Source organism: Dendropsophus ebraccatus, chromosome 8 (assembly GCF_027789765.1).
Source record: "Dendropsophus ebraccatus isolate aDenEbr1 chromosome 8, aDenEbr1.pat, whole genome shotgun sequence".
In the NCBI taxonomy this organism is placed as follows: Eukaryota; Metazoa; Chordata; class Amphibia; order Anura; family Hylidae; genus Dendropsophus; species Dendropsophus ebraccatus.
The window spans coordinates 31,571,575-31,590,750 of NC_091461.1; the positions used below are offsets into that span (position 1 = coordinate 31,571,575).

The 19,176-nt window shown below is 39.9% G+C and overlaps 1 protein-coding gene across 6 annotated transcripts in view; it reads right to left on the reverse strand.

The window, feature by feature from the left end:
• EXOC6 (exocyst complex component 6) overlaps window positions 1-19,176 on the reverse strand; it is a 213,150-nt gene that overhangs the window by 50,600 nt on the left and 143,374 nt on the right. For 4 of the 6 annotated variants that reach the window (XM_069980107.1, XM_069980112.1, XM_069980111.1 and 1 more), the window contains one exon: window positions 11,646-11,675. The exons of the other annotated variants lie outside the window; for them this stretch is intronic. In XM_069980107.1, coding sequence (XP_069836208.1) covers window positions 11,646-11,675 — 30 coding nt within the window. The remainder of the gene's footprint in view (window positions 1-11,645; window positions 11,676-19,176) is intronic. 6 annotated transcript variants of the gene reach the window in all.

Consider the following 19,176-nt stretch of genomic DNA (forward strand, 5'->3'; position numbering starts at 1 on the left):
TATGAACACCTGGCCTAAGAAGATCTATGTGGTCTAGGTGCTGCTCAAAGGTTAAGAAGCTTCATGCGACTAAAAAGGCATAAAAAAGTCCATTAGGTCAATACAGGTGATGTAAAAAAAAGTTTCCCTGTGCCCTCACTCAGGCTAAATGCGTGCTGAAAAGTTTCTTTTTCATATAAGGGAAAGTGGTCAGTCAACATACAATGGCCTCAGGTTACAATATTTTCAACATACAATGGTCTTTTCTGAACCATTGTAACTTGAGATCAGGCTCAACATACAATGCTACAGACAGTCCGTATGTGCGGCACATGTGAATAACTACATGATCAACCAATAAAGTTTTGAAGGTAATATCCCAGTATTAGTGAAGTTCATGCACTGGTTGGCTGTCTAGTAGCGCTGCTTTACTGTACAGTTTGATACTATATGTTCTGTGCTGCTCTTCACCTGTGCTAGGATAAGTTGCTCCTTTGGGCACTAGGTGAGGGCGGCTTAATTTTATTTTTTCTAGGACCCTGTGTGATCTGTACAGGACCCTAAAAACGCTCCGGTCCTCTATATAGAAAGTAGTTTTGTTTCCAGTACCTCTATCTGACTGTTGCATGAAAGAACTTGCTTTATCCCTATTATTTATTTTATTTTTCTTTAAATCTTTATTTTTCTCATTTAGGGATGACATTTTGGGGGCTTCTTAAAGTGACTCTGTACCCACAATCTGCCCTCTCTAAACTGCTTGTATCTTCAGATAGCTGCATTTAATCCAAGATCTGTCCTGGGGTCCGTTCGGCAGGTGATGCAGTAATTGTCCTAAAAAACAACTTTTAAACTTGCAGTCCTGTGCCAAACTGCCGCGGCGTAGAGTGTGTGTGCATTAAACTGGCACAACCTCTCTGTCCCTCCTCCCCGCCCTCCTCATCACTAGGAATGCCCCAGGCAGGTATTCTCCTATTCAACAGCTGTTTGAACATTGCACATCCTGTCAGTGGCATTCCTAATGATGAAGAGGGTGGGGAGGAGGGACGGAGGGGTGGTGCAATGTTAGGGCATGAGTACTCTAGCCCACGCCAGTTTGGCACGGGCTGCAAGTTTAAAAGTATTTTTTTAGAACAATAACTGCATCACCTGCCGAACGGACCCCAGGACAGATCTTGGATTAAAAGCAGCTATCCGAAGGTACAAGCAGTTTGGGGGGGACAGATTGTGGGTACAGAGTCGCTTTAACCAATTAGGCTGGGTTCACACTACATTCTTGCAATCCGATTTTTTTCATCCGTTTTTCCGTTGACTTCCATTGTAAAAAAAAAAAAAAAGGGTCAAAACACATCCTTTCTTTGTAACGTACACAAAAACGTAGCTGACCTTATTTTTGTGTACCTTAAAAAGAAGGATTTTCTTATAATGGAAGTCAATGGGAAAATGGATCAAGATGGATGCACAGAAATGCATCCGTTTTTCCGTCCATTTTTTTTTACAAAAATGTATGGAAAAAAAAGAACAGATTTTAAAAACGTAGTGTGAACCCAGCCTTACCAGTTTTCCAGTTCTGGTCTTGAGGTGCAATATTTTCAACACACAATGGTCGTCCTGGAACCAGTGATTATTGTAACTTTAGGGACTCCTGTACTGCTAAATTAAGATTTGATTAATTTAATCTGTCTTTTACATGGGTTACATCTGATTTTGCAGAACAACCGTATTCAAGTGAATGGAGCTGAATTTCAACCCCAGATATAGCCCGTGGTCAATGATGGTTCCTACAATCCCTTAAACATTCACAACTGCAGTGATCATTTCTAAGCAAAGTGAAATGAACTTATAATGGTTTCTCCAATATACTGCAGTCTGGGAGGTATACATTGTAATTCACAATGTCATCAGTCTCATTACAAACTCATATGAAGTCTTTGTTCTCCTTGTCCCCCTCGTATAGTGTATTTTCTTTTTTAATGCATGAACAATAGTATTGTTCTATGACTCCAACTCCTATGTCGGTGATTGATGGTGGTATTTCAGCACCGCTCCCTTCCGTCCTCTGCACTATTAATCACATCTAGGCCCTGAGCTTCTACTCTAACTCAAAGGAGTTGTGAACAATTATTATTACGATGACACACCACGTGTTCAGGAACCCTTCCCATAAGAGCAGCCATAACCTCTACCCAAACACAAGTTCATTACAGCTTGGTGAGAGGAGGAGTAATAATTCACGGTCCCAGCATTCATCAGACTACAGGTTAAAGGACATCTCCACTTTTCACAAACAGGCCATGGTTTATCGAAAATATTAACATAGGCTCTGTTCACAAAGTATCAGTATTTTCCTGGATTCATGTTATCAGAAAGCAAAGGATTGTGGGTAGAGATTAGAGATGAGCGAACCTGGAGCATGCTCGAGTCGATACGAACCCGAACTTTCAGCATTTGATTAGCGGTGGCTGCTGAACTTGGATAAAGCCCTAAGGCTATGTGGAAAACATGGATATAGTCATTGGCTGTATCCAGGTTTTCCAGACAACCTTAGAGCTTTATCCAAGTTCAGCAGCCACCGCTAATCAAATACCGAACGTTCGGGTTCGGATCGACTCGAACCCGAACCCGGTTTGCTCATCTCTAGTAGAGATGCATGTTCAGGTTCACCTGAACCCAAGTGTGTGGCATGTGATTACCAATGGCTAAAGAAGTTGGATGCAGTCCTAGGGAGTCCTGGAAAACATGGATACAGCCTATGGCTGGGTTCACACTACGTATATTTCAGTCAGTATATTTCAGTCAGTATTGCAACCAAAACCAGGAGTGGATTAAAAACACAGAAAGGATCTGTTCACACAATGTTGAAATTGAGTGGATGGCCGCCATTTAATGGCAAATATTTGCTGTTATTTTAAAACAACGGCTGTTATATTGAAATAATGGCCGTTATTTACTGTTATATGGCGGCCATCCACTCAATTTCAATATTGTGTGAACAGATCCTTTCTGTGTTTTTAATCCACTCCTGGTTTTGGTTGCAATATGAGGACCACAATACTGACTGAAATATACGTAGTGTGAACGCAGCCTATTGGTGTATCCATGTTTTTAAGGCAGCCTTAGGGCGGAATGCAACTTCTTTAGCCACCGGTAATCAAATGCCACACACTTGGGTTCGGACAACCTGAATATGCTGGAGGTTTGCTCGTCTCTAATTGTAGAAAACCAGATAACAAATCCTATATACTGCTATTGAACCCAGAACCAACCAAGTCAGTAATAGTATGGACCCATTTACATCAGCATTTTAAAGTAATGGTTTACATTGGGATTCCAACAAAAAGGTATGCTGGTGTATCACCAGCGAGCCATTGACTTTAATAAGCCCAATGTTATCTACTAATGACTGCGTTTGGTCATTTTTGACAACAAGGAAGGGGTCTTGAAAAGGGAATTGTCTACTGTCATAACTTGTCACGCAGTAGGATGAAAAATAAAAAAAACTTGTGACCCCCTATAAAATAAAACAATTGCAGCACTGGGATCCTGGGTTCACATCCCATCAAGGACATTATCTGCAAGGAGTTTGTATGTTCTTCCGATTTTTCTGCGGGTTTCCTCTGATTTCCTCCAACGCTCCAAAAACATACAGATTTAAATTTGGAATTCAGATTGTAAGCCCTAATGGGGATAGAGACCGATCTGAGGGATGAAAAGCTATATAAAGTGCTGCGGAATAAGTTGGTGCTATATAAATATAGGAATTATTTTAACAGCTGTAGGCACAAGGGCAAGATATTAGGTACTTACCGGAAAAACTCAATACAGTAGAGACTATATTATATTTTATCATAACTGATGTTATAAATGCATAAATCTAGTAAAAATAAGGTATAAAAAAAATCAGGCTACATAAGAGACTAGAAACATAGCGATCTACATACATTATTGTACACTGGCCTACACCCCGGATATTGTAGCATATATAGAATACAAACTTATGCGACCTAATATATAGATGGCCAGCCTGTTATTGGAACCTAGTGTATATAAGTTATAAAAAGTAGTTAATAGCATTAAGGCAAAAAAAAATAAAAATAAAATATATAAATGACTTTGCCAATAATATGTTACCAATTACATAGACCTAATTTTTACTGTCATTCAATGAAGGATGACACCTGTTTCCTAAAAGTTCCTCTTGTTGTTGTTTAGAAAGAAACTCCCTTCGAATGGGTTCTAATATTTCAAAGGAATTTGGAAAAAGGGAATCTGCTGACATCCCCGCTCCTTTCTATAGTGGCCAGAAAGCTTTCATTCCCAGAACCATTGTGGTCAGGAGACTTAAGCTTTTAGAAAATTCCCAAAAGGTCAGCCATATGCATCCTTCCATGCCACCTTCACGTTACTGGTCTCCACGCTCTCTAGATTCACGCTCGCGGCCTGAAAAGCGTCTTTCATCATTCACAAGTGTGTCAGTCAGTATGATTTATGGACTGCATTCAGGAAAGGCAAGGCACATAGGATGAGAAATATGACTACAATCTGCTAATTTGTTTTGCATTGAGCTACTTACTGCTCAAAGACTCGATGTCCGACTGAAATCGGCAACACAATTAACCAGCCGGTGACAGATTCATCCATCCTACCTGCCAGACTGTGCCAATCAAGGACAGCAGGAGGCGACATTTGGGGAGAACAGTAAGGGGCCCTATTCTTTAACTTTTTTTGCTGATTGACAGCTTCTGAATTTAGCTTCTTGAGGTGGGTCATCCTTTACCCACTGGCTTTTTACTACAAGCTGTGAAATAAGGCTCTTACTGCCAATCAAAGAAACAATGAGCCAACACAAATAACCAACCCCCCACCCTTAAGGAAAAATAACACAGGGGCTTAAAGAGCATCCCAAAATAATAAGACACTGAAAGCGGACATAAACGTTCTAAGAAATATAGCAATATACAATTACAATCGATATATCAATTGCACTTCTGTTTCTTTAAATTTAATAAACACAAGGTATCAGAACTTACTGGGAACCAGAACACAAATCTTAAAAAAAAAAATATATATATTTATCAGGTTATACTAAAATATAATCTACGGCCAATGTAAGGTTAAAAAAAATAAATAAATAAATAAAAAAAAATAAATAAAAAAAACTGGCAAGAACGGTAGCATTAGGACCTGTATATGATTTTACCTGTACGTTGGGAGTAAATGCCACCCATTAATTTTTGGAAACAACTGAACTGACGGTATAAAAGTATAAAAAAAAATTGAATGTTCTCTACATATAACATCTGACCTTTCTGTTTGTTAATTATTCAGACTAAGGAATAAGCTTAACAGAAGTCCTAAACCCCCAAAATATTTTCAATAAAATCTTTTAAATCTTGTCTATATAATTTATATAAAAATATATAATATAAAATATAAAAATGATGAGGATAAAGTAAAATAAAACAAAACAAAACAAACAAAAAACAAAACAGAGAATCTTTGCTACGCAGGACTTTTTGTATCAACCTTTCCAGGGTTGTGATTGAAAGTTTGGACCTTTCTTAAAACTTTATTTTAACATAACAATGGCAATGTTATTTTGAGGGAAAGGTTACCCTAAGGCCACTGAATCTGCATACAGTACATCACAGGGAGACTATTTTAGGAAAATTTCACACAATAATGAAATTGATAAAGTTCAAAATCTTTAATGTATTTTGTGTATTGTATGTGAACGTCAACAAAACAGGACTTTACAGCAGGGGTAACGTAGGAACAATAACATTTACAGACAAATGCTCGCTCTTGGGGCTATGGCCTTTATTGTTACCAATAATACACTGCTCTAGTGTGAGTACTATATAGAACCTGTGCAGCCCTAATAGATACCTGCATGCTTTTATATTCCTGATGTATATGCAACTAATGGATTTTTATGCTAATCCTGCTCGCAGTTGTTTCTTCTCCCCAATTTTATGGATATTTCAGGGGGATCCTATTACTTATTATCATTGTTCTATCTGTCACATGTCTGTATGTATTTTGTTAAGTGGAGAACAGGGACCGTCATCGTGGCTGGGTCCACCCTGTTAAGGAGGCGGGTCACCCTAAAAGGCAGGGTTAGCTAACAGCTACCAGCGTAGTACACACTACTCCTTCCCCTGTACTTATTTCTCTATTTGTTCCTTATTTGTTGTATTGAGTTGATGTTGTCTGTGCACAAATTTTAGTTTGGAGGCATCTAGACCTGAGGGTCTTTTTAACTGATAATGGTTATATTTCAGTTTTATCTATAGGTCAAATAGTCCATATCTATATACTGTATGGAAAAAGATTATGTGTAACTTTTACTGATTGAAATCAGCTCTCCTAGAACACCATTCACACTAGGCAGGAGCGCGTTGCAACGCGCTCCTGCCTAGTGTGATTGGTGTTCTAGGAGAGCTGACCAAATTTGTCTTTTTTTCTGTGTTCCAGATGGGGGGAGTGGCTGCTTCTACTTGGTCATGCACTCGACCCATCCCACCTAGGTGGTGCAATCATTTTTGCAGGTATAAGACGGATCTTGTATGCCCAGAGCATAGGCGTATTGTACGCCATGAAGAGGCCATAGTACAGTGTAGGGTCCGCCCCGAGCATTAGGCTACCTTATCGTGGTGGGGTGGTTTACACTGTTTGCAAATGGTAACCAAATACAGTAGAGATGTTTGCAAGTGATAACCACAGTCAGCCATGGAAAAAAGTTGGGGAAATGTAGTATTATGGATAAATGTCTATTAATGTAATATGTAGATGGCCTGACAACTCCCTCCCCTCTTATGATGTCCATATGGTATATAGGTCATACAGACAGGGTGTGTCCCAATGGGACAAAAGTCATTCCTCTCTGGAGGAGCCAACATGTCCAGGTACTACGCCCTAAAAAAAAGCAAGTAGCAAAAAATTCTCAATCTTACTCATACGTGGATTTACATTCTCAATCTAAGGACTGATGGGGAGGTTGTCCCTTAAAAATTTTAACCCTTCTCCAAGATGGCAACAAGATTGAGGAAGATCTTAAAATCTTAAGACTCAGCAGTCTCCCGGTTCCCCCGGCGGTCATATTCCCATCTACAGAATGTTGTGCTCCACAAAAAAAAAAAAAAAAAAAGCCTTTTAATTAGGTTAGAGTATCTGTAAGGTTCTGGTGTGAGGCTCGGAAAGATTAGACAGACCATAGAGAGGCAAGTGGAGATTTGTAATGACAGGATTCCCTGTGCCAGTAATTCATTCTGCTCATGCTTAAAATATGTACGGGCGGCTTTATCACATTCTCATCAGCACATAATATTAAACCTGAGCTGAAGCACAAGCAAACACCCCACTCCGAGCCTGGCGAGGGAAAGGTCATTGTATTCCTCATAATTCATTCTCTACTCTGGTGACATTTACTGTATTCCCAGCAAATTAATCCCATCCCGGAGAAAATGCTACGCTTCCATATTCATGTCTGGTGGAAGGCTGCACAATATAGAAGATATTACGTATATATATATATATATATATATATATATATATATATATATGCACAAGATTTGCAAAAATTATATAATGTTCCCTATAGAATAGATTGAATGTCTACTGCCATTAAAGACATGTCCAAGTAAAGCTCTGGTCTGTGATGGTTGTACCTTCCCATTTGTTTACCAGCCAACCATATGGCAAAAAGTGGCATACATATGGGAAATATACATTAGCATTCAATTTAAGTGGATTCTGTTGAAAATGTATACATGGGAAGATGTATGGAGCTGTATACATCTAGAGCAGTGGTCTCCAACCTGTTCTAGCCAACAGGGAGTTGTAGTTTTAATGACAACTCTAGGGCCACTGGATGGAGACCACTAGAGATGAGCAAAACTACAGCATACTACATACATACTACATACTAAAGCATGCTCAAGTCTGATTGTTTGCCACTTGATTACTAGTGGATGAAGAAGTTGGATGCAGTGCTAGGAAACCCATGAAAATATGGATATAACCTATGGCAGTATCCATGTTTTCTAGCTTGCATCCAATTTCTTCAACCACTGGTACTCAAATGCCGAACAATCGGACTTGAGCATGCCCGAGTTGCAGCCATCTCAAGACCACTGCTTTTAGACTATAGATTTATTTCCATATTTAGTGCTGAACATAACACTTAAACACAAAGTAAATCACGTCTTGGAGGCCTACAAAAAAAAAATTAATCTTAGAGGGCTATTATTACATGATCCTGTAAACAAGCGTTGATCTGGTAGATCAGCATACGTTTAAAGGGCCCATCAGAAAGCTTGACTATTGTGCAGTCAGGGCTATACCAATGAGACCTGGACTATTTATGACCTCCTCTGCTTACATAATTTGTTGGCCGCACATCCCCTATTACACGCCAATGAAATATATATATATATTTTTTAAATGATCAGCTGTTGGACAAGCATTTCCCCAGTTGCCTGCTTATTGCTGGCCCTATTACATAGGGAGATATCGACATGCTTATCAAATAATTGTAAGTAGATTTTTCAATCATATAAATCCACAGCAAAACCTATAGGATCACCCTTGGATTTTTACTTTGTATGCTGTAGGTTCAGATTCAATCCCAATTTCAATGAGGCTTCATTATTTGTCAATTTTTTTTTTTTTACAAAATTTAAATCTAAACATTTCCCTGTTGCAAATAAAGGGAAGCAATTTGTAGTTGGGACACCAAAAATCTGCCTAAAAATCGGGAATGTGAAAATGGACTTAAAGGGACATTCCAGGAAAATAAACTTTTTCCCCATACACAGGATAGAAAAAAAAGTAGGAGACTGCAGGGTTCCAACCTCTGTAAAGCCCCCTCCCTCTCTGATGATCTCCATATCGGGCCCTGACTTCTGTATTATGAATAGAGCCGGGGGTATGGCAGGTGACCCGTGGCTCTATTGATTCCTATGGAGCGATGGAAAGAGCCGAGTATGCCGGAAGAGCACTGTACTTGGCTCTTTCCATCAGCTCCATAGAGGTCAGACCCCTGCAATCTCTTACTTTTCCCCTTTTCTGTGGATAGGGGAAAAGTAAATTTTTCTTAGAATAACCCCTTTAAAGTCAACTTTTAAATTTAAGGTAGAAATTTTATAAATTATGAAAGTATAAGAGCAAAGCGTTATAAAACAAACAAAAGCAACACCACATATCTTGAAGAAACAAGTAACATTAGAGTGACTCTAGGGTATTTGCGCCATAAACATACGGTAGGCTTTAGCACTTAGTAATGCGGTGTCTTGTAAGCTATAGAAACCCATGAGCCCTATTTGCACTGTCAAATAACAGACACATGATATATTAGATATGATCTCCTGGCAGCAAATCTATGCTGTCATCTGGGCCATTTGTGCCTAGCGCCTAGCTTGAAAACAATTCTTATTTAAAGGGGCGTACACATACATTACAGCTAATATTGCTATAAAATGCTTTTGGGCAGCTCAATACTATTGATATTGTCAGCTATGATACTAGGCAGTGTACACTATGCAGCACTGTATACAGTTTATATAGTGGTCGGACCTTTACATACACGTTATTATTCGGCAGTGATGCTACTGGTTAGTTGTGATTGAGTTACAGTGCGCTTTACCATCACCGTAATCACAGGGGTCCAGAATTCAGAGATATTAAAAGCTGCACAAAGATCAGTCAGATGTAGAGATGAGCGAACCTCAAGCATGCTCGAGTCCATCCAAACCCGATCGTTCGGCATTTGATTAGCGGGGGCTGCTGAAGTTGGATAAAGCTCTAAGGTTGTCTGGAAAATATGGATACAACCAATGACTATATTCATGTTTTCTACATAGCCTTAGGGCTTTATCCAACTTCAGCAGCTACCGCTACTCAGATGCTGAGCGATCGGGTTTGGATGGACTCCAACATGCTCCAGGTTCGCTCATCTCTAGTCAGATGTCTTAAAGGGATTTTCCAGATTGGCAAAAAAGATGTATGCTATTAAGTAGGGATGGTCCGAACCTGCCGAGAGTCCGGGTTCGTACGAACCCGAACCTCGGCAGGTTCGGACCATCCCTACTATTAAGTATCCAATAGATAAGCAACTGGATATTGTTTTGCTGTGACTTCCTCTACAAAATCAGAGTTACCCAAATTTTAAATACAGGAGTTAGGACTGTAAGCTTTTATGCCCAAAAGCTCATTGTGTCGGGCAATACGGAAAATATCAACAGGTGTAGAGAGACCTATGAAAAAGCAGAAATCCCTTCTCTGCATTGGACGACAAGGCATACACTGTATGACTTGGTGCTTAGTTAACATTGCTGGACCAGGCAAAGAGAGCTAAGCCCAGCCATTTATCCTCATGTATTCCATTGGGGGCCAACCCAACGAATGATAACAGAGTGGCGAGGCATAGTGAATGCCTTACTGCTTGGTGTAAAGATGCATGGACTCTTCACTTTTGACAGGAGTCCCTTTTCCTGAAGGAAACCCAATGGACTACAAAATCCCAAACTAATCCGATAGTCAGTTTAAGTGAATCTAAATCCTCCAGAAAACAAATTTTGAGAAATTTGCCCAAAGCTGGTCAACACTTCTCTGTCAAATCCCATGTTAGCCCAACTCCAATGTTTCCAATACCTGCAGTGCAATGTAAGCACAGACTAGCATGGCATTGCTGCTGAGGCAGGGTACTTAGATACTGGGGATAGGGTTTACCTTTGCTCCAGGTAAAAGAGAGCCAGGTAATGACCAGACAATAAGCTTGGGGATGAAATCCCAACACACCCAGCTCTTCTCTCCATCAGCATCATGGTGGAGATTCGGGAAGCTGCTAAAGACCTTACACAGTTGCCCAACTTTAGTTTCAGGTCTATGGGCACCTTTACATTTTTCACGATCTGCTGGCTGGCCGTGAAGGGTTGTCATGATCTGCTAGCTGTCCATGAGTGGCTATCATGATCTGCTGGCTGTCCATGAATAGCTATCATGATCTGCTGGCTGTCCATGAGTGGCTATCATGATCTGCTGGCTGTCCATGAATAGCTATCATGATCTGCTGGCTGTCCATGAGTGGCTATCATGATCTGCTGGCTGTCCATGAATAGCTATCATGATCTGCTGGCTGTCCATGAAGGGCTGTCTTGATCTGCTTGCTGTCCGTGAATGGCGGTCATGATCTGCTGGCTGTTCATGAATGGCTTTCATGAACTGCTGGCTGTCGTGTTACGCGGGGAATCGTAAATTACAAAAAATATGGAAACACTTAAAGGGGTTATCCAGCGCTACAAAAACATGGCCTCTTTCTTTCAGAGTAAGCACCACTCTTGTCTCTAGTTTGGGTGCAGGTTTTGTACCCCAGTCCCATTGAAGTGAATAGAGCTTGATTGCAAATGACACCTGAACTAGAGAAAATAGTGGTGCTGTTTCTGGAAGAAAGTGGCCATGTTTTTGTAGTGCTGGATAACTCGTATAATAAATGGCAAAATCTCAAGTTTATACAATTAGATAAACAGACAGCTATAACTTACGGCAGTTTATTTTACCTATTTTTATTATAAGGGGCTCACTACCTTTCGCCTACCAGACCTATCAAGGCCAATTTGCATGTTTAGCAGACACAGTAATGTACAATTTGACAGCTGGTAGCTACTTACCGACATAGCTCCATGGTCATTGCTGTTATTCTGAAGGCAAAGCGGCAGAGCAATGAAAACACAAAAAGGAAGAAATGTAAATAGCAAAGAAATGTTAGAAGCGGAGAGCAGAAATAGAAAAGCAACAGAGCAGGTTATTCGTCAATATTAGTCTATGCCAGAGGCGGCCGGGGTTTATAGATATAGCAGACCTAAATTCATTGAAATAGCAGGGCAGAGTTTGCTATTTGGCTCATAGTTTTACATAGGAATTCAGACCGACTTTGTGCATTATGGTAAATCATATAATTATAAAGTTGCATAGGAGATGCACTAAGATGGTCACCTCCACCACATTTGTATTTACTGAGTGACTGATATTAGTCCGGGCATTATAATGAAGAAAAGAAAAAAAGATTTTATATATAGTTTTTTTTTTAAATATATATAATTTTTCATATATAAATATATATTTATATATATATTTTTTACTTTTTTTTTTTTTTAAAAACAATGACTAACCACATACAATAGGTTACTTGACAGCTATGTATTTTTTCCCACAACACACACAAAAATGCAATTAATACTGCAGGAAGTGTTGGGGACTTGGACTTTAATGTCTGGATATATAAGGTCTTTATGTTGAACCACAAAGTCTTTCGACCACTTAATCTACTCCTATACTGAAATGGAGCAAATGATTAGACCCAGCAGATTACTGCATACTGTGCAGACATTGTGTTCAATGTATACACAGTCACCTTCTTAAGCTCTTAGGTAGGGATACCTCCTTAAGGGTGCGTTCACACCTACCGCATCCGCAGCTTATTTTTCTGCGGAAATCCGCAGGTCTGGTAGTGCAGATTTCAACCTGCGAGAAATCCGCATATGTGTGCGTTTTGCATTTTTTCTGCAGCAAGTTTATCGCAACTGAAATGTCAGTTTAAAATGTCTCTCATTCTAAACGGACATTTCAGTTGCGATAAACTTGCTGCAGAAAAACCGCAAAACGCACACATACGCGGATTTCTCGCAGGTTGAAATCTGCACTACCAGACCTGCGGATTTCCGCGGAAAAATATGCTGCGGATGCGGTAGGTGTGAACGCACCCTAAAGGGAACCTGCCAAGTTGAAAATCTGTGTTGACAAATCAATAACTGACAACTCTCAAATCAATAACTGACATCTTGAACATTTATACAGATAGCTGCTAATCACTGAATAGGACCACCCACTTGACTACTTAGCCCAGAATGAGCAGAGATTTCCATAAATAAATGACAAGTTACCCTGCAACTTTTCCCGCATAACTATATATGAATCTGCTCAGCTCCTCCCGCTCTATGACATGATGCCTGTAGACTAGACTACATTTTTAATGTGACAGGTTCCCTTTAAGGGGAATACATCCTTAGACACCTAGACCAATCTGAAATTCCAAGGGCAAAATTGTTCCCTCAATTCTAAATATAATTTTTATGCTTTGCTGAACTAGAGAAAATCTGAATCCCGTTGACAGGTTAATCTCCATATTTCATGCATAAAAGACAATGAAGGTTGAAATGTGTCTAATGTTGGATTTATGGCTCTGTAGTAGGAAATCTGCCACTGGTTCAGTCCTTCTCGTATTACAACTTCTTAGATTTTCACTTTAGACTTGTCTCATCTGATGTAGAGAGCGGCTGGGAGAGGCACATTATTATTCATGAAGGTTCAGCCAATGGATTCAATAAGAACTTGTGACGTCATTGGCCATAATAACAATGCACATAATACATAAGTGATTATAGTAGAGGAATTTACTTCTGTAAGCGGCCATGCTTTATGGATTCAGGTAGTTTTGTAGAGGTTAATTATAGATATACATTTTTGTGCCTGCTCGTATACAGGACCTGTAGAGATTACTGAAAACTAAACTAATGACCTGTAATCTTTAACTCAAAGTACAAAACATGTTTCCTAGCTCGGCGCATGCCGTCACTTTAAGGATTACTACTTAGTATTAGAACTAGTCAGACGGGATCAGTATTAATTATACTAAGTTTATGGAGTCGCAAAGATGATTGAGGCACTTGACTGGGGAGACTAAGAACCACTGGGAGTAGCGAAACCAAAGGAAAATACATCTGTTCCGGAATAAGATAGATATATGAAAGAGATAGATTGCTAGATAGATCTAGATAAAACAAAAAGTCCACAGATATATATATAACAAAAAGTCCACATGAATGTAGGGTGTAGGAATTTAGGGTTCATTGGTGCACAAATGTAGCGAACCAAAAAGGAGGCAACACTGGCTTTTTGGATTGATCGATAGCTAAATCTTCACTGTGGGCAAGAGCTGAGGACTACAAACAGAGGACACCCACTTTAATAACTAAGAATGTGCTAACAGGGAACATGTAAAGCCTAGAACAAGCTATTCCTGATGGGTACCTGCATGTACTTTTTGGGCATAAGCTTACTAACTGAAAATTAAAAAAGATTTAATCAAGGCTGGCCATAATTCGGCGGGAGTCTTGGCCAGGCTGTCCACTGCCTGTTGTTAGGCTAAGTTTGTCTGTTGTAGTAGCTAGATCAGGACAGAACACAGGAACTGGGCCTTAACATGCGTTATGTGCGGGAGAGAGAGCTTGAAAGAGCCTGAGTTGTCTCCCTGCAACCTGTGAGCCTGTTTGCCCGCTGAATATGATCCATGCAATTCTTGAAAGGTGAAATCAAGGCTTCCATCTTATTTCTAACGGTCCTTAAAGTTCTGGACAGTTGTCTCTTATTAACTACCAGCACCCACCGTGGTGCAGTATAATCTCACTCTTTCTCTCAATTTTTAGTGTAACCCTTTCATTGCTGTGCTCCTAATGTTTTTAGCTTTCTGCTCATGTAACATGCAAAGCCAGTGCATCAATAAGCCCCCCCCCCCAATACAGTTTTAGGCTGGGTTCACACTATGTATATTTGAGGCTGTATTTGTGAGGCTGTATAGCAACCAAAACCAGGAGTGGATTGAAAACACAGAAAGGCTATGTTCACATAATGTTGTAATTGAGTGGATGGCCGTCATTTAATGGCAAATTTTTGCTGTTATTTTAAAACAACGGCTGTTATATTGAAATAATGGCAGTTATTTACCGTTATATGACGGCCATCCACTCAATTTCAACATTGTGTGAACAGAGCCTTTCTGTGTTTTCAATCCACTCCTGGTTTTGGTTGCTATGAGGACCTGACTTGAGGACCAAATACTGCCTGAAGTATACAGTGTGTGAACCCAGCCTTAGGCTGCGTTCACACTACGTATATTTCAGTCAGTATATGTATATTTCAGTCAGTATTGCAACCAAAACCAGGAGTGGATTAAAAACACAGAAAGGCTCTGTTCACACAATGTTGAAATTGAGTGGATGGCCGCCATTTAATGGCAAATATTTGCTGTTATTTTAGAACAACGGCTGTTATATTGAAATAATGGCCGTTATTTACCATTATATGGCGGCCATCCACTCAAATGGAGAGAATATGAAATAGCTGTACACCAAAGCAGGGGGCTCTGAGCTAGTCAGTAACAGCAATGAGAGCACTAGAATTGATGTATTACCATTATGAAGGGTTAATATAACAAAACTCTGCAGGTTTAAAAAAATCTTAAAAGGTACCCTTTAAGAAGGATACAACAGGATCAGTAACATAAATAACATCATACCTGATCCAAATTTGTCCTGACAGACATTGGGGACCTTCCCTGCAGCCCCCATGGACTAATAATGTCAATGAGCTGGTTAAAAACATCTGTCAACTAACAAAAAAACTCTAATGTATTTTACCTATCCAACCTTATTATTAGTCTTAGTGTTCAAATGTCACATGACAGGTAGATAGATGAATAATGGGTAGTAATTGACAGGAAGATAAATTAATAAGGGGCGGCACATAATGTAAATGAGCATGATGGATAAGTGACCAGAGGGATGTTTGCAGGCTCAGCTCAGGAGCCGTCACATGATTTCTGCCACAGGCTCATTGATAATTTGCCCCCCTACTGAGGACCCTGCAGCCTATCAGTGTCTATAGATTAGGCCTCTTAGCCATGCTCATCTATATTAACTGTATATGGGTGAACATGGCTAAGAGTAATATTTTTTGTCTAAATAACGCACTAATCAGATGCACCAGCTATTACCAGAAAAATACTGTATATTACCTATAAAGCCAAGTTTACGAAGGACGGGGGCCTCGTGATGGCAGCACCAAGAGCCGTTAACTTGTGGGGTTTTGTGCTGTCTAAGAGTTGGATTAGGAGTGCTGAACTTTGCTTTGCAAAAATCTACCATAAATTCTGTTTGTTCCTTTGCATCAGAATATTTTCCAATCACCGGGTCCAAGATAACTGCGGTCCTCCGATAACTGCGGGCACTTGCTCACATCTAATAGAGCTGCCACCCACAGTCCCCAACTAAACTTCCATTCAGTCTTCCAACTAGTCATACGTTCTAGATATGTTTGTGGAGTTCATAGCTATGTTCTGGCTGAATGCGCCCACTCGCATATGTTACCATGGAAGGCTGCCATTTGCATTGGCTCTGATTACAGACACCGTGCTGCACTTTACTGGGTCTTAATCTAGAGGTCATATGTGAACAGGTCCTGAATGATCATTAACAGGTCATAGATGGCTCCGACCATTGTGATGAGAACACGTAAATGAAGTACATTTTAGGTCTCACATACTGAAAGTGTAGTAAATAGTTTAATAGGAACATAAAATAAAATAAATAAATAAAATACGGTAAATGTCACTATCACATAAACAGTAGCTATCAATATAACATCAGTAGATAAAGCCCACCAATACAATACATGGATTGACACCAAGTCACGTGGCTATTCAGTCATGTTGGATCTTTGGACCGTGCATGGATTTCCCATAGGCCTACACCTGGAATTCAGAAGGAATTAGATCCAGCTCTGATCCAATAAAATTAGGTTCTACTATTGAAGTCTTAATTTAAGTATCGTTTGGTTGCCATATTGTTTGAAACGCGCTGGTGTTGCTTCTATGCTAGAGGTTCAGCTTACATCAATCAAAAATAAAGATAAGAGATGAGCGCAATTCGAGTCAGATCGTTTGGCAATTGAGTATTAGCGGCTGAAGAACTTGGATGAACCCCTACATGCACACGAATACATAGGACGAACGATCAGACTCAAGCATGCTCTAGCTGCGCTTATCTCTAGTATAGACTTTTTATATGAAAATTGCAATATGGGTTCCATCCTAAAATAAAAAAAAAAGGGTTAAAAGCCAAAATAAGGCAGGAAAACCTGGTGTGGAGACCCTGCCCAATATGGTGGCCACATTCATTTCTGCAGTTTGATGTTATTAATGATGTACTTTATATAGATCTGTGATTTTATACTAGCATAATATACATCACAGAAAACTGAGGTTTAAGACTTGATCAGTACATCATCCCTATGAGCAGGTTAGAGCATGCTAACAGGAACATTACACAGAGGCACACAGTGTCTTTAATATGGAGCTCCCATGTAGTTTAGTGGCAGTACTTCTTCGGTGCGCAGATATGGCCACTCGCCCAATCCTACCACACACTTAATGAATACTGGGGTCGCCTCTCAGCAACGGTGCACCGAGGGATAAAGTACCAGCTTCAAAGCGCTAAACAACCTGATTAATATAGTAATAAAAACCTTATTTCATAAAACTGCCACACTAGAGCTCTATATGAAAGGCACTATGGGGAAAATGGATCATGCTGTTGTATAGTAAGAGTCTCTATAGCACGCTTGTTAAACTCACAGCCCTCCAGATGTTGCAAAACTACAATTCCCATCATGCCTGGACGGCCAAAGCTTTCTGTCCAGGCATGATGGAAATTGTAGTTTTGCAACAGCTGGAAGGCCGCGAGTTTGACACCCATGCTCTATAGTAAGATTTTCTTTTTTGCCCATAGCAACAAATTAGAGCTTAGCTTTCATTTCCTATGTTGTTCTGGTAAAATGAAAGCTGAGCTGTGATTGGATACTATAGGCAACAAACAAAAATTTACTATATGAAGGCCTCATAAATCTCCCCCTATGTGCTTCTGTGTAATGTTTCTATTAGGCACCCCTTTAAGGGTGCACATGAGCCTGAAATATGTCAGGCTTAGGAACTGCTACCCTGATGTAAGTTTTAAAACTTTGTAAACAGTTTTACAGTAGGATTCTCTTTATGGTCCCAAGCAACCAATCACAGCTCAACTTTAATTCTACCAGGACTCATAAACATATAAAAGTTGATCTGTTATTGGTTAATTTTGGAAACAAAGAACATTCTTAGGGCCCTATTCCACGGGACGATTATCGTTTGCATAATCGTTAACGATTAACGATCTCAAACGACCGCTATTGCGAAAGACCTGAAAACGTTCACTCATTTCCATGGAACGATAATCGTTACTTATGATCGTAATTGCGATCGTCTTTCTTCGCTATTTATTCTCTATTGCGTTCGTATCTATTGCGAACGACCGAACGATGTCTTATTCAATGCGAACGATTTGCGAACGTTTTGCGTTTGAGCAACGATAAAAATAGGTCCAGGTCTTATAAAGCGATCAACGATTTCTCGTTCGGTCGTTAATCGTTAACTGCATTTCAACCGAAGGATTATCATTTAGATTCGAACGATTTAACGATAATCTGAACGATAATCGTCCGGTGGAATAGGGCCCTTACTGTAAGTATTTAAAGGGGTACTTTTGATATGTTGCTGCCCCTGGGGAGAATGTAACATACAGCCTTACCTTTCCACGCTCCCCTGGTGTCCTCCAACGTCATCTTCAGGTCCCAGCTGAACTACTCCACCTTCTCTCCTGAAAAAGACTAGTAACCTAATCACCGGCCGCATTGATGTACCGCTCAGTCAGTGAATGGCTGAGTAAGCTGTCACTGCCAAGACGAGTCCGTCTTGGAAGTGGAGGCGGGATCGTTCAGCCGGGGCCTGAAAATGATGTCGGAGGATACCAGGTGAGCGCGGAAAGGTAAGGCTGTTTGTTATGTTCTACCCAAGGGCAGCAAAATATAAAATATTTAGTCTGAGCAGAATACCCCTTTTAATCTATCCTTTTGTCATCTTGTGGATGACAATAAAGCTACAATCTCTTTGAAAGTCTTGGATCCCATTTTTTGCTGGTGCTGTGGAGCCTAAACGTGATTTCAATCTCGCCTAGTACTGTTTAATAGCAACAATAACATTTTTTAGTAAAACACCATAACCTGCAAATAGTAAAGAATGGGAATCCCGCTTGGTGTATAGCAGGATGTTACTTTACTAGGATAGGAACAGTTCTGCTTCCCATCCTGGCAAAATGTTCTTAGTGTGAAGGCAAAGTAAAAAATGATGTCTGAAAGCATATTCCAGGATCATATCCCAATCACAGTTTCAGAGGTGATTCGACAGGAAGTAACAAAGAAAAAAATGCAAAGGTTTTAGGCAGATGTGGAAAAAACGCTGCAAAGTAGGATGCTAACAATAATGGAAGTGTTAAA